Genomic DNA, 14506 nt, shown 5'->3' with positions numbered 1-14506 from the left:
AACAATAAATACTGTTTCAAAGCAGTTTGAATTACAACCCTTATTTCTTATTAATATATATATATATATTTTAATATATGACAATTTATTTTTATTTCTGTTCTTATTTCTTACTATGGCTTTAAATATAATAAAATAATCATAATAATTAATTTCATGATTTCAGAATGAAACGGTAATAATGCACAATAATATCAACATTTTCACACTTTTTTTTTTCTCTGAAATTTATTGCAGACCCCCGAGCACCCCCTTGCGTCCCCCTGGGCCCCTGATTTAGATCAACAGGTTTTTAAGATCATGAGAAACATAAATTCAGTTTCAAATTGTAGTGTATGTTTCAGCCTAAAGCAAACCTCTTTAATATATGTTTTTGCACATATGTTACAAATTCGTCACATTCAGATTTGCATCTAGTTTGAAATGTTGTCATCGCTCACCTGAACAGTCGAATCCACTGCCACGGAAACCCTGTTTGCATTTACACTTGTAGGATCCGTGTGTGTTAATGCACTCAGCATGATGAGAACACTTATGTGTGCTGGCAACACACTCATTTATATCTGAAAATATATATATATATATATATTAATTTAAAGCATGAATCAATCAAATTGAGTTGAGATGTTCAAGACAAAAGCATCTTTATATTGCATATTAGATTTATTCAACACATCTGTAATTGTGGTTAATCAAACAAAACCACTGACAATTAGGCCCTATATCCATTGCATCTTTCTTACCAACACAGTCGTATTTTCCATTTACATATTTGAGATCATAACCGCCCTGGCATTTGCAGTAGTAGCTTCCAAACGTGTTGATACACTGCCGATTGAACGGACACTGGTTTTTGCCAGTTGCACATTCATCAATGTCTTAAAGGGAAAACAAGAGAAACAACAGTTTATTATTATTGTCTGTTGTCATTTGCTCCAGAGTTCACACACTTTTGGACGAATGAATTTCCATGATTTTTCCAGCCATTTGTAATTAATATATGAGGGTATTTAAAAATACTTTTATAGAGATTGCACTCAAATAGAGTAGTATGTAATGTTGATTTCAACCTATGCTAATACAATTTTATGATTAAAAGTTGTATATGCACTCAAAAAAAAAAATTTTAATTTTTAATTTAGTTAAACATTACATAATTCAATTTGATGAAATTTTGTAATGAAATTGAAATGTGTAAATGATAAAAATAGACTAAAATATTTTTTGAGTGTGTTTACAATAGTGAATGCATTATAAACTAACATGAACTAACAGTGAAAACTATTTGATTAAAAGTTGTATATGTGCTTTATATTAAGATTTACACATTTCAGTTTCATTACAAACTTCCATCAAATTGAATTGAGTAATCTTTAACAAAATAAATAATAATAAATAATTAAATACATATTTTAAGTTTTATTAATAACGTTTTGTCCACAATTACACAATACAATTTTATGGAATTTTGTAATGAAATTGAAATGTGTAAATCTTAAAAATAGGCTATTTTTTATTTTTAGTGTACTGAGTTATTTAATTATTAAATCTTAAAAATAGGCTATATTTTATTTTTAGTGTACTGAGTTATTTAATTTCTATGTTAGAAATAAATTATTGGTAGAAAAATGTTTATTCTGTGTCTTCGCTTTGTAACACCATGGTCAGGTTTGATTGCACACATAATGACATAAACTGCAAAAACTGACACTTCAAATCAATTTAAAATGCTACACATTGACAAATAATAGTTTGATAATATCTAAATATATATCCAACTGCATATCAAATGCATTTTTTTCAAAAATGTGCTAAAAAGTTGCTCGAATGAACTAACAGTGAAAGCTATTTGATTAAAAGTTGTATATGTGCATTATTTTAAGATTTACACATTTCAGTTTCATTAACTTCCATTATTAAACTTCCATTAAGTTGAATTGAGTAATCTTTAACAAAATAAATAATAATAAATAATTAAATACATATTTTAAGTTTTATTAATAACATTTTGTCAAAAATTACACAATAAAATGTAATGGAATTTTGTAATGAAATTGAAATGTGTAAATCTTAAAAATAGTTTATTTTATATGTTTAGTGTGTTAATATTAATGAATGCATTATAAACTAACATGAACTAACAATGACCTGCTCTATATTTATAAACTAACATGAACCAAAATTCTTAAATGCTGTAAAAAAATACAGTTCATTGTTAGTTCATGATAGCTAATGCATTTACTAATGCCAAAAAACTGAACCTGGTTATAAAGTGTTACAGAAATTCCTAAGATTTTCCCATGATTTTAGGTTTTAACAGTATTTATTTATATTACTTTTCCAGCCGTTTGCATTAACAGTACGATAATATTACAAATAATTTTTTATATTCACTAAAGAGATTTCTATAATGCTTTACAGTAAAGTTGTATCCTTTAACTACATTTACCATGAACTTACAATTAACAGTAATTTTACAGCACTTATTAATCTTGGTTAATGTTGATATCAACATATGCTAATACATTTGAATAATTAAACATTTTATATGCACTAAAAAAATCATTTTAAGATTTACACATTTCATTTTCATAACAAAATTCCATCAAACTGAATTGATTAAAAATAAATCTAAATAAATAAATAAATAAAAAATAACCTAAACATTTTATTTTAATTTTTTTTTCTTTTTAAACAACACAATTCAGTTTGATGGAATTTTTTAATGAAACTGAAATCCTAAAAATAGACTAAAATATTTATTTGAGTGTTTACAATAGTGAATGCATTATATACTAAAATGAACGAACAGTGAAAACTATTTTCAAAGCACTTGTTAATATTGGTTTATGTTGATTTCAACATATGCTAAAACATTTTTATGATTAAAAGTTGTATATGCACTCAAAAAAATATTTTAAGATTTACACATTTTAAGCTCATATGCATTAGTGAATGCATTATAAACTATATTGCATTGAGCGTTCCAATAATTTACATCAGTGAAGGTCCGGTTGCTATAGCAGGTGATGGTGTTGTTTTGTTGTTCTCACCGACACAGGTCTTTTTATCAGGTCCCAGCTGAAGACCAGCAGAAGGACAGAGACAGCAAATTTCTCCTTCTACCTCCTCACAGCCGTACTGACAATGAGCCAAAGAACATGTCCTCGAGTCTGCGTAAAAACATCAACAAAACACATTTGTCATTTTGAAGGGGTAGCCACAGAACAACATATTAAAGGAACAGTTCACCAAAAAATACAATTCGCCTCATGTTGTTCCAAACTCGTTTGCTGTTATTTTTCTGTGAAACACAAAAACAGAAATGTTGCAGCTTTTTTTTCCATACAACAACAGTTCATAGTGAGCACATACATAAAAAACACACTCCAAAAAATACACATAGCACCATAAAAGTAGTCCATACGACTAGTGCGCTATATTATGAGTCTTCTGAAGTCACAGGACAGCTCTGTGTGTGGAAAATACTGAAATGTTAGTCGTTAATCACTGATAGCTTTTAAATCTCACTCTCCATTTCACATATTTGCACTGGCACATTATGTTTTGTTACAACACATGTGAGAACCAATGGCAGTTGTCCTCAGTGACATCGAATCTTGTGCAATGTGTACTTTTTTAATGTAGATGGGAAAGATTTTAAGTGAATAACAACTTAAATTTGAGCTTGATTCTCTCACAAGGCTATCGTATGGCTTCAGAAGACTTGGGATATAGTGCACAAGTTGTATGGACTACTTTTAAGACACTTTTATGGTGTCTTTTGGAACTTGACAGACATGGTTACTATGAACTGTATGTAATTAAGTTTCTACAAAATTTCTTGCTTCATGTTTCACCGAAAACATAACAGCAACGATATTGGAACAACATGAGGGTGAGTAAATAATGAGAGAATGGTCATGTTAGTTTGAACTAGCCCTTTAACCCTTCCTTGGTCTTATGGGTCAGTTTGACCCTTTTGAAATTTTAACACTGATTTCCATCAACTTAACTTTAGGTTTTCGGCCTGACACTTCATGACATCCTCCACAGAGGTGATCTGAACATTGAAATGTCATTTTTTTAAATTGCATGCATTTAAACGCAAAGCTACAAAAAACAAAATAAAAGTCCCTACATTGTCCTTAAGGGTCAGATTGACCCTTTTTTATGTTCAATTTCAAAAGCTTGTAATAAAGGCTCTGTTTGCTCTACATCTCTACTTTTGGTCTTAAATCGTTTGTCTAGGTGCCAGCTAACACTAGAAAAAATATTTTTTTTCTCTGTCACCTTCTATCACAATATACAGATCTGAAAGGCAGGAGGAGCCCCAACTGCACCCATAGACATCCAGTATTTTTTGAGAATACTCAACATAAAATTGTAGAAAAGGTCAAAATGTTATTATAAGAACACTCATTCTCATAATTTCACACACACACACACACACACACACACACACACACAACACACAACACAAGTACATACACACAGACACTCACAAACACTCACTGACAACAGATACAAATGCAAACAAAACATTTCTTTATATATATATATATATATATATATATATATATATATATATATATATATATATATTCATTAGTTATTTTACTGTTAATTCAGTGTTCATTGTATGTTTAATAAATGTTTGACATGTTCAAATGAGATATAATATACAAATAAAACCTCTAAAAACAGAAGAATAAATGCAAATTAAAGTTATTAGTTATTGGATTATTTTGTTCAAATAACCATCAAAAGAGTTTGAAAGTGAAATTGTGAATAAAAAAAGTTATTAAAAAAAAGTCTGCTCCGATCACTGCTTCTGCAAGCCCCAAATAGCCACGAACATATCGGCTCTTACCTTAGGTTGTTTTCTACAAAATGAGTCTATTTTATTTCTAGTCATTTAGCTTGTCTGGGTAAATAATCCACTGTTATGTCTCAAATGTCCAGAAAAACATGCAGTTCAGCAAAAAAAAAAAAAAAGTATTATAAACAAATCATTGTTTGAATATGTTCTTGACTACTGATGATAAAATCATTGCAAACCTGAGGTTCTTAGCTTTCCAATGACACAAAGATCACAATTGTAGTCCATTCAGAGGCCGAGGTATTCCAAAACATGGGGAAAGGGCGGGGCTTCCCAAAAAAGACTGGATGTCTATGGACGGAGTCACAAACCACATTGGGGTGTCCCCGCTTTTAAGATCTGCATGTTGTGATAGAAAGTGATAGGAAAAAAATATTTTTCTAGTGTTTGCTGCCATCTAGTGGAATGATCTAAGACTAAAACTAGGGAGATCGAGCATACAGAGCCTTTATTACAAACTTTTGACATTTGTGACGAGGAGGAGGGCGGGGCCAGGCTGTGAGGACATATGGCTTGCCCTGAATCAGGCTAATCAGCCGGGAGGGGGATAAAGACAAGCCAGAAGCGCCAGTTAGATAGAGATGCATGCGGCCGCATTGCATGTGTGTCTGTTTATGTTTGTTTAAGTTCATTTATGCTTTAAAAATTTATGTTGATTGTTCAACCGGTTCCCGCCTCCTCCTTGCCCGACCTTTAACTGTTCCAATGGTGCCGAAACCCAGGAGGGAGGAGGGATGCACTGTCACGGAGTCCTCGCCGCAGCCATCCACCAGGGGAGCAGCCATGGCTGTCTGCCTGGAGATGGAGGGGTCCCTGCCGGCCGACGTGAGCCGGAGGAACCGTGGCCATCTGCCGAGAAGGGGAGGAGCGGTTCCGTCCACCAGGGACCGGAGGACTCGCTGCCATCCGCCAGGGGAGGCGCGAGCTGGTGTCCGCCAGAGGGTGAAGGAGCGGTTGAGGACCGGGTGACAGCACGTCCAGGAGCCAGCAAACAAGTTTGTCTCTTTCTCTTGAACCGGTGCCTCCGGCCACCCCTTTTCTCGCTCTCCCGCTGATCAGCTGATTCAGCGCCGGCTGTGCTCGATCACGGCCCGGCCACGCCCTCCTCCTCATCACAAAGTTTTTTTTAACAAGATTTTTTAAGCTGCATTGAGTCGTCCCCTGCCTTTCAAATCTGTATGTTGTGACAGAAGGTGATGGAGAATAAGTTCTTTTTTCTAGTGTTCTAGACGAACGAGCAAACAGAGCCTTTATTACAAGCTTTTGAAATTGAACATGAAAAAAGGGTCAATTTGACCCTTAAGGACAATGTAGGGACTTGATCATTAAGACCAAGGAGGGGTTAAACATTCAAACAGAAGTACTCACTTCTACAGGATCCGTCAGGCATTAGCATGTATCCGTTTAAACAGTAGCACATATAGCTGCCAAACGTGTTCATGCATCGATGTTCACAGGGTCGAGGCTTCAGGCCACACTCATTCAGATCTGAAAAGAACAACACTCAATGTTTTATAATAATAACATACTACCATCATTCTCTTCTTATTTCTGCAATATAAAGTGAGTATTGTATACGACATCAAATGACTCCAATGATTAATAATCTCACGAACCTTGACTACAAGTCTTTCCGGTGTATCCAGGGAAGCACTTGCATTTGTTTGGGCCGACACACTCACCATGTTTGCATCCCAAGTCGCACTGAGCTGGTAAAACATTCAACGGTAGAGATATATTAGTAAAGGAAAGGAAGGTCAAGTTTGTTCACAGACACCACAAAACCATCCATGTCTGGAAACCAGCTTCTGTGTCTCCAAGATAGTTTTGTATGGCTTAAGAGCACCATTCCACAGCAGAAAAAATAAAGATAACACATTAGTTTGTGGATGGAAAATTGGCCCAGTGTTTCCATGTTTTGAAGTACAAGACTAGCTCAACTCAAATGAAATATTCTCAATCACATGAAAGCTTTGATTCTTGTCGAAACTGTTCTTGTACAACATTTCTACTCATTTACCTTCGCAATGACCTTTACTGTTTTTCTTCCAGCCGTAGCAACACTCCAGTCGGCTGCCATAACGACATACACCTGCTAAACTCCGAGCTGGGATTTGTCTACTTTGTCTGTTACTGAAAAAGCAGGAAGAGGTCAGTTTTATACACAGATGCAAGAAGAGCAGTGTTGGGGAGTAACGGGATACATGTAACAGGATTACGTATTTAAAATACAAAATATAAGTAACTGTATTCCACTACAGTTACAATTGAAATCATTGGTAATCAGAATACAGTTACATTCAAAAAGTATTTTGATTACTGAAGAGATTACTTTGCATTTTATTGTCATTTGTTTCATTTAATATTTAGTCCTTTCAGATGGAAAACATTTATACATATAAATGATGTGATCCAAAGTGCATTTGAACAGCGGTGAAACACTTTCTTATGATGTGTTACATTCATACGAGCAGACAGAGAAGTAAGTTTGAAGTAAGTTTGGAGCTGAAGAAATAGAAATAAACCTTGTGTAAATTGTCAGCTTTACGCTAAGATAAAATGATATTTCTAGCCATTTTACATGCACATGTTACCAGATATGATCATAACGTTGGATCATAATTTCTTTTTTTCTAGTAAGATCTTTAATATTAGGGCAAAAATCTTATTCTTGATAATAATTTTTGTATTGTTTTCCTGTAAAAATATCTAAAAATCAGGGCGATCAGTTTGATTGATCTTGTTTTAGAAACAACACTGCATAAGATATTTATGTTTTTCAGAGAATGTATTTTTAACATGTGTATTTTGTCTTACTGTACTGAGTTTTTATAGTCAAAACAAGTGAAACAATCTACCAGTGCTGAAGAAGTAATCCAAAGTATTTAGATTACATTACTGACCTTGAGTAATCTAACGGAATACATTACAAATTACATTTTACAGCATGTATTCTGTAATCTGTAGTGGATTACATTTCAAAAGTAACTCTCCCAATCCTGGAGAAGGGTTATTTTATTTTAGTTTTTTGGATTTGCTCCCCAATTTGGAATGCCCAATACCCAATGTGCTCTAAGTTGTCATGGTGGTGTAGTGACTCGCCTCAATCCGGGTGGCGGAGGATGAATCTCAGTTGCCTCCACGTCTGAGACCGTCAATTCGCGCATCTTATCACATGGCTTGTTGAGCATGTTACCGTGGAGACATAGCGTGACATAGCTATTCTCCGCGACATCCACGCACAACTCACCACGCACTCCACCGAGAGTGAGAACCACATTATAGCAACCACAAGGAGGTTACCCCATGTGACTCTACCCTCCCTAGCAACCGGGCCAATTTGGTTGCTTAGGAGACCTGGCTGGAGTCACACAGCACACCCTGGATTTGAACTCGCGACTCCAGGTGTGATAGTCAGCGTCAATACTCGCCGAGCTACCCAGGCCTTACTTAAAAAATGTATTCTGAAATTCCAATCCAATTATCGGTCCATTTTGCAGCTTATTTTGGCCAAGAATTTCCCACTTAGACAGGAAGGAAAGTCTGGTTGACATATGAAGAGACCAATCATATTTTTATGTGATGTTTAGAGGCGAGTTTAACCTGTTACACTGCATTGCTGGTCAGTATATTTTGTGTTTTGGAAGCTGGTCCAGAGAATGGGATGTTGGTGTACTGGCTTCTTAACCCTCCTATTGTTCAAAATCTGAATACACCTTTTGCATTCATAATCCAGTTGTTTTTATCAAAAACCATATTGTAGCTCATTGTTAACTTCTTAACTGTTCATACATGCAAAAAGATTGATATTTTTGGCATGTTAACTGAAAAAAAAAAAATATATTTATTTTTTATTTTATCAAGGTTTATATGAACTTTCATTTGAATATAACATTGCATTAAATGTATATAAATATTTAAAGCAAGAATTTCTAGTAATTCTCTTTTTCTTTCAGCTGCTTCATCACCACAGCAGACATCCATGATCTGCATATTTGACTTGGCACAGATTTTCCACCAGATGCCCTTCCTGACACAACCCCCAGTAGTTGGGAGACTCTCACTCACACTGGACTTGTGGGGGAAACCAGCACACATGGAGGAAACCCACACAAACACAGGCAAACTCCACACAGAAAGACCCAGTTAAGCCAGGACTCAAACCCAGGACCTTCTTACTGTGAGGTGACAGTGCTACCCACTGAGCCATCATCTACTCAACCAAATAATTTTGTTTTCAACCAGACAACATCAAAACAACTATACAACACAACTCCTATACTAGTATACAATGTTTTTAGACAAAATTCATTCTGTTTATTGCATTAACTGCTCAATGTTAATGTGTGATTATGCTGCAAGCTGATCCATTATCAGACCAGTCTGTTGAGAGCAAAAGAGTAAAATTTTGACTTTTCTTCCTTCAACCCTTATTCAGACTATGTGTGCTTGAACTTTGATATAGTTTATTGGTTATGTTTCTTATATCTGTTTTGTCAGTTCTGTGTGAGTGTGCATGTTTGTAAACAAGATGCAGTCCCATTTGAAAAACTATGTAGTATTTAAAAATTCTGATTTACCTCAACCGGGTCAAAAATGACCAGCAAGTCTCCCTTGGTCAACCAGCTTTATCAGAAAAGTCTGTATGGCTGACCAATATATTTTTCTGGTGAACAATAATCTGTTGGTGTATTGCAGGTTAATGAAGTGGTGCAAAGTGCAATTTGCTAATCACCTGAGAAATACATCATTGCACTTAGACGTTTCAGAACCATGTCTGTTTTTAACGCAAAGTCTAAACTCAGTTCCTGCATTTGTAGTTTGGAGATTCCACCAGCAGGTGATAATCAAGTTCAAAACTCCATGATGATCAATGTTGTAGCCGTTTTATGATTTGTGTTAAACTATCTATAGGTCATGATTTATTTTTCAGTGTTCATATTTAATTGTATAAATGATCTCATTTGTATTGGTATTTTTCCACGTCACTGCAAAAGAGGCCGCTGGAAGTAGTTGGAGAGTGCAAAATGATTGTATTTGGAGATGTGGTTATATAGGATTTTTTTGACCACTTTGTTATTTTGATTATATTTTCATTTTGTTTGAAGTGTAATTTGAATTTAGAAATATTTTTGGTTTAATTTTGTTGGCAGAATAAATGAATAGGTACTTAATTAATGTAGTTCTGTTTATATATGATATATCAGCCTAATATCTATAGCCCAATATTTGTAGCTTTGGTGCTGCTGCTGAAGTTTTCAGACAGTCCCTTACCACAACCTTAGCACGTTTTAGCACAATGTGAGGACTTTTCAGACGGTCCCTTACCCATCGTAGGCACAATTCCCAACAAATATCAAGTTTAATTTAATGATCTTAAATGATTTTGCGGTGATGCGATCGGACCAGTTTAAATATGGGACAAATTGTATCCCGTATTGATCTGATACAGGACACATCATTTTATCTTTAAATACGGGACAGTCCCGTATTTTACAGGACGGTTGGCAACCCTACTTGGGACTGCCACTCTGAAATGATGATGTCCAGAGATTGGATTACATTCAGACTAGCACGGTAATGCATGGAGCTAGTACAACGTAAAGAAAAACGAGTCGTAGCATTGATGGATTATTGTGACTGGACAGATAATATTTAACGTCAGAGAAAGATCTCGTGACCCAATTTTGGGTTGTAACCCAGTGGTTGAGAAACCCTGCCCTAGACGACACCCCACGGGACATGTTAGGCTGTCAGAACATACAAGGTTGTTTTACAGGTTAAAGTTACATCATGGCGAGTGATGATATGAAGGTAAACATCTTTTAACATGACCTGTGACAGCTAACGTAGGACCATATGCTTTCCGCAATGCAGAATCGTGGAATACAGTCATAAAAGTTGAATTCATAAAACATCTTATGGAATTTGACATATATGGGATAAAGATGAATGTCTGAATGCACAATTTATTGAATTAAAATCGTGATTTGTCTTGCAAAAGGCTGCAATTTAGATAAACAAATAACAGTCTGCATGTACTGTGCACTTCTAAGTGAATGTGTGAAGCCGGCTGCTTATAAGCTGTAAACACCGCTAAACCAGAGAAACAATCCAGAAGACAAGTTCTTAATCCAGTGTAGATTTGAGCAGACAGGATGTAGGAACCTCTAGCATCTCCTCTGTATATATGATACGTTCTTGAAGTGTTTGACAGATGCCTCTAACAGGATGTGCCAAATTTGCCTTGACCACATTTCAGCTATAATTAAACCTTGGACATCTCTACAGCAGATCATGGAACGTGAGCTAGTTCAGTTCTCTCGAGCTGGGGTTGTGTATTAGAGAAGACTGAAAACTGGACCTGGATGAGATTTGTCTTTGAGATTTGTCAGTAGAACAGGTTTAAATCAGGCATTGTATCCTATTATTGCGGATGAGGAAATAACGTTAACCCTTACCTCTTCAAGACACACAATGTCGAAAGCAATATGCATTATAAAACACAGGGCATATTGTGCTTGTGTGATGTTGTTGAATGCAGACACAAACAATAAAAGAATGTCAAATGATTTAAGACACATAAAAAAGAGGGACTGATACACAAGAACACGCAGTTGAACCAACAGTGTTCCAGAAGTATCCGAAACTGAAGACAGCGTCCTCGTCAAAGGTATGTGTGAACTGTGAATATAATGGTGTATAGCCAGTCTCTCTCTCTCTGCGCCGGTGGAGTGGAAGCAGATTTCAATCTCTTTAGTTAGATTGCGTCAACATTTGAACTATGGAAATAACTAGTCAGTCACCGTGATTTTGACAATCTTGGAAGCTGGTCTGGTCTAAATTGGCCATATTGACTGTGGAATGTTGTTGTGATGACGTCACAACAAGCCCAGATTGCTACCCCCCTCGCCCCACCCCCCACACTCTTCAAAACTCGTTCCGGAGCCGGTGGGCGTGACTAATGGCGCATTGTGCAAACAGCCTCTGAGGCACGGATTCTGATCCCATCGACATGATCGCGTTCAGATAAACAATGGTGAGCGCGATTCATAGGTTGCATTTTTACTCTAAAATGACATTTTTACTACACTGAAGGTTAGGTTAAGGATTGGGGTTATTGGTAATTAAAATAAGCATTCCTATTGACTGTTTTACATAATTTATAACTCATTTTTGGCACCACTCTGTGGACATTTCAGGCAGAAACTTGAGCTAACACGTGCCCATTCATTCGTAACACTTCCAGCTTTGGCCACTGGGGGCACTGATTTAAATTTCAGTAAGCACAGACCGATTGCAGCAGCAAAACTTTCGACCAACTAGCTAGTGAAAAATTCCTGTCGGGCCTGTTAACACTATCTGTGATTTTTTTCTGCACAATTGTCCATTTAAAATATGATCACAAATTAGATGTATTGCAGGTAAAAGTTTTCTTCATGTTAAAAATGAACATTCTTGAGGGGAAGGTGTTTGTATATATATATGTTGTCTTGCCCCAACTTCCTGTTTCAAAAGGAAATACATCAATATAACACAGAAAACTGAATGTTTTACCAACATCCTCTCTCTATCCTGGTTCCTAATTCAATGCTCCAGATGTCTTCTCATGTTGGCACCTAAATTTGGAATGGGCTCCAGAGAGACTGAGGGAATCTGTGAACCGACGTAAATAAACACTTTCCTAAAGGACACTTCATAAGAGGTAAATGGGAGCCACTCATTTAGTGTGAACAGGTGGCTCTGCACATTAACAGTTTGCCAAAATTAGCAGATCACCACAGACAGCTTTAAAGTGCGAACACAACACCACCACAACAACAACTCACTATGTACTGTAAATCCCATGACCCAGAAATTAACCAGGGCACGGGACAAAAATGCAATCAAAGTGAATACAAATGCCACAAATATTTCAAATGTGCTGGCAAAAAAATGCCCTCTGTTTTTGGTTTGCATTTGATATATTTTATGATATTTTATTCTTGGTCTATCTAGCTGAAACTAGCAAACTGAGGGTTTCATTGATCTCAACAATGTCTCAAACTGTGCTCAGATTTGCCAAGAATCCAAAGCTTAGAGATCTCAGTATGAACTCAAACATTTAAAGTCTTTATATGAGCTATAAACTTTGCTCTGGGGTGCTACATGAAAGATAGAAATGCAAAAGTGTTTACGTTTTACTAGGAAAAGTTCACTTACCTGCAATCTGCCATCCTAAATGAAAAGTATGACAGGAATGGGAGAAAACAAATCCAAGTGAAATATTTCATGTTTGAGAAACAATCCCAGTTTGGGATCTCTGACTCTGTTGTTCTTCTCTTTGTAGTTTAATTCCTACAAGTGTTTTGTTAAAAGTCTCAACTAAACTCTAAGGAGTCTGCCTCTCTCTCTCTCTCTCTCTCTCTCTCTCTCTCTGTGTCTCTCTTTCTCTCTCTCTCTCTCTCTCTCTCTCTCTCTCTCTCTCTCTCTCTGTCTCTCTCTCTTTCTTTCTCTCTCTCTCTCTCTCTCTGTCTCTCTCTCTCTCTCTGTCTCTCTCTCTCTCTCTCTCTCTCTGTGTCTCTCTTTCTCTCTCTCTCTGTCTCTCTCTCTCTCTCTCTCTCTCTCTCTCACTGTCTCTCTCTCTCTCTGTGTCTCTCTCTCTCTCTCACTCTCACTGTCTCTCTCTCTCTCTCTCTCTCTCTCTCTCACTGTGTCTCACTGTGTCTCTCTCTCTCACTGTGTCTCTCTCTTTCTCTCTCTCTCTCTCTCTGTGTCTCTCTTTCTCTCTCTCTCTGTCTCTCTCTCTTTCTTTCTCTCTCTCTCTCTCTGTCTCTCTCTCTCTCACTGTCTCTCTCTCTCTCTGTGTCTCTCTCTCTCTCTCACTCTCACTGTCTCTCTCTCTCTCTCTCTCTGTGTCTCACTGTGTCTCTCTCTCTCTCTCTCTGCTGAAAACCCAGATGTCACTGAGTTGAGTGACTGAAGGGAGGAAGTGCTTTTGTGTGGGTTTCTAAGGCTTCTTCTCTCTGAAACTTAATCCATGACATCTTGATTGATGGCATCATGCCTTACATCTCACTTCACAGGGTGAAAAATAAAATACAAAAATAAAAAATAGGTTTGGGGGAAATTTAGAATTTAAGAACTGGCTCTTTTTCAAATTATACAGTATGTTTGAATTTGACTTGAATTGCATTTTAAAGAAATTCAACATCTTTTATTTATAAGTCTATCTATAAGATATACGCATTTCAATTTCACAACAAATTTCCATCAAATTGAATTGTGTAATCATTAACAAAATGAATAAAACTTAACTTAGTTATATATTTATATTTACATACTTAATAAAAAGGAAATTTGTTGTGAAATTGTAATGTGTAAATCTTAGAAATAGTCTTAAAAATGTGTTTAATTGTAGTTAGCTGTATAGATATGTTTAATAAAATTAATCTTGACATTAAAAATTATTATATTGATTATACTGTATATTGATGCTTGGCTCCATTTTCAATAATTCGGGCTAAATTAAAGCATTCTGGGAAATGCTCTTCCGTAAAATTAAAAAGGTAAATTATGACATAATGAAAGATATAAAATTAAAAGCAAATTATTAAAGGTATTGTCCGTACAGTTTGTTGTTTG

At 35.8% G+C, this 14506-nt stretch overlaps 1 protein-coding gene across 1 annotated transcript in view; it reads right to left on the bottom strand.

Moving 5' to 3' along the window:
* Positions 1-13379, bottom strand: part of LOC127446989 (epidermal growth factor-like protein 6) — a 37537-nt gene extending 24158 nt beyond the window's left edge. Inside the window, exons 1-7 of the mRNA XM_051708409.1 lie at positions 13085-13379; positions 6903-7015; positions 6499-6591; positions 6251-6370; positions 3054-3173; positions 744-878; positions 441-563 (exon numbers count right to left, since the gene is read on the bottom strand). Coding sequence (XP_051564369.1) covers positions 441-563; positions 744-878; positions 3054-3173; positions 6251-6370; positions 6499-6591; positions 6903-7015; positions 13085-13155 — 775 coding nt within the window. The 5' untranslated portion in view covers positions 13156-13379. The remainder of the gene's footprint in view (positions 1-440; positions 564-743; positions 879-3053; positions 3174-6250; positions 6371-6498; positions 6592-6902; positions 7016-13084) is intronic.
* Between the last annotated feature and the right edge of the window lie 1127 nt (positions 13380-14506).

Source organism: Myxocyprinus asiaticus, chromosome 10, assembly GCF_019703515.2.
Source record: "Myxocyprinus asiaticus isolate MX2 ecotype Aquarium Trade chromosome 10, UBuf_Myxa_2, whole genome shotgun sequence".
NCBI classification, from domain to species: domain Eukaryota; kingdom Metazoa; phylum Chordata; class Actinopteri; order Cypriniformes; family Catostomidae; genus Myxocyprinus; species Myxocyprinus asiaticus.
Note: the sequence above shows the minus strand (reverse complement) of the source record. Positions and strands in the feature narration are given on the sequence as shown.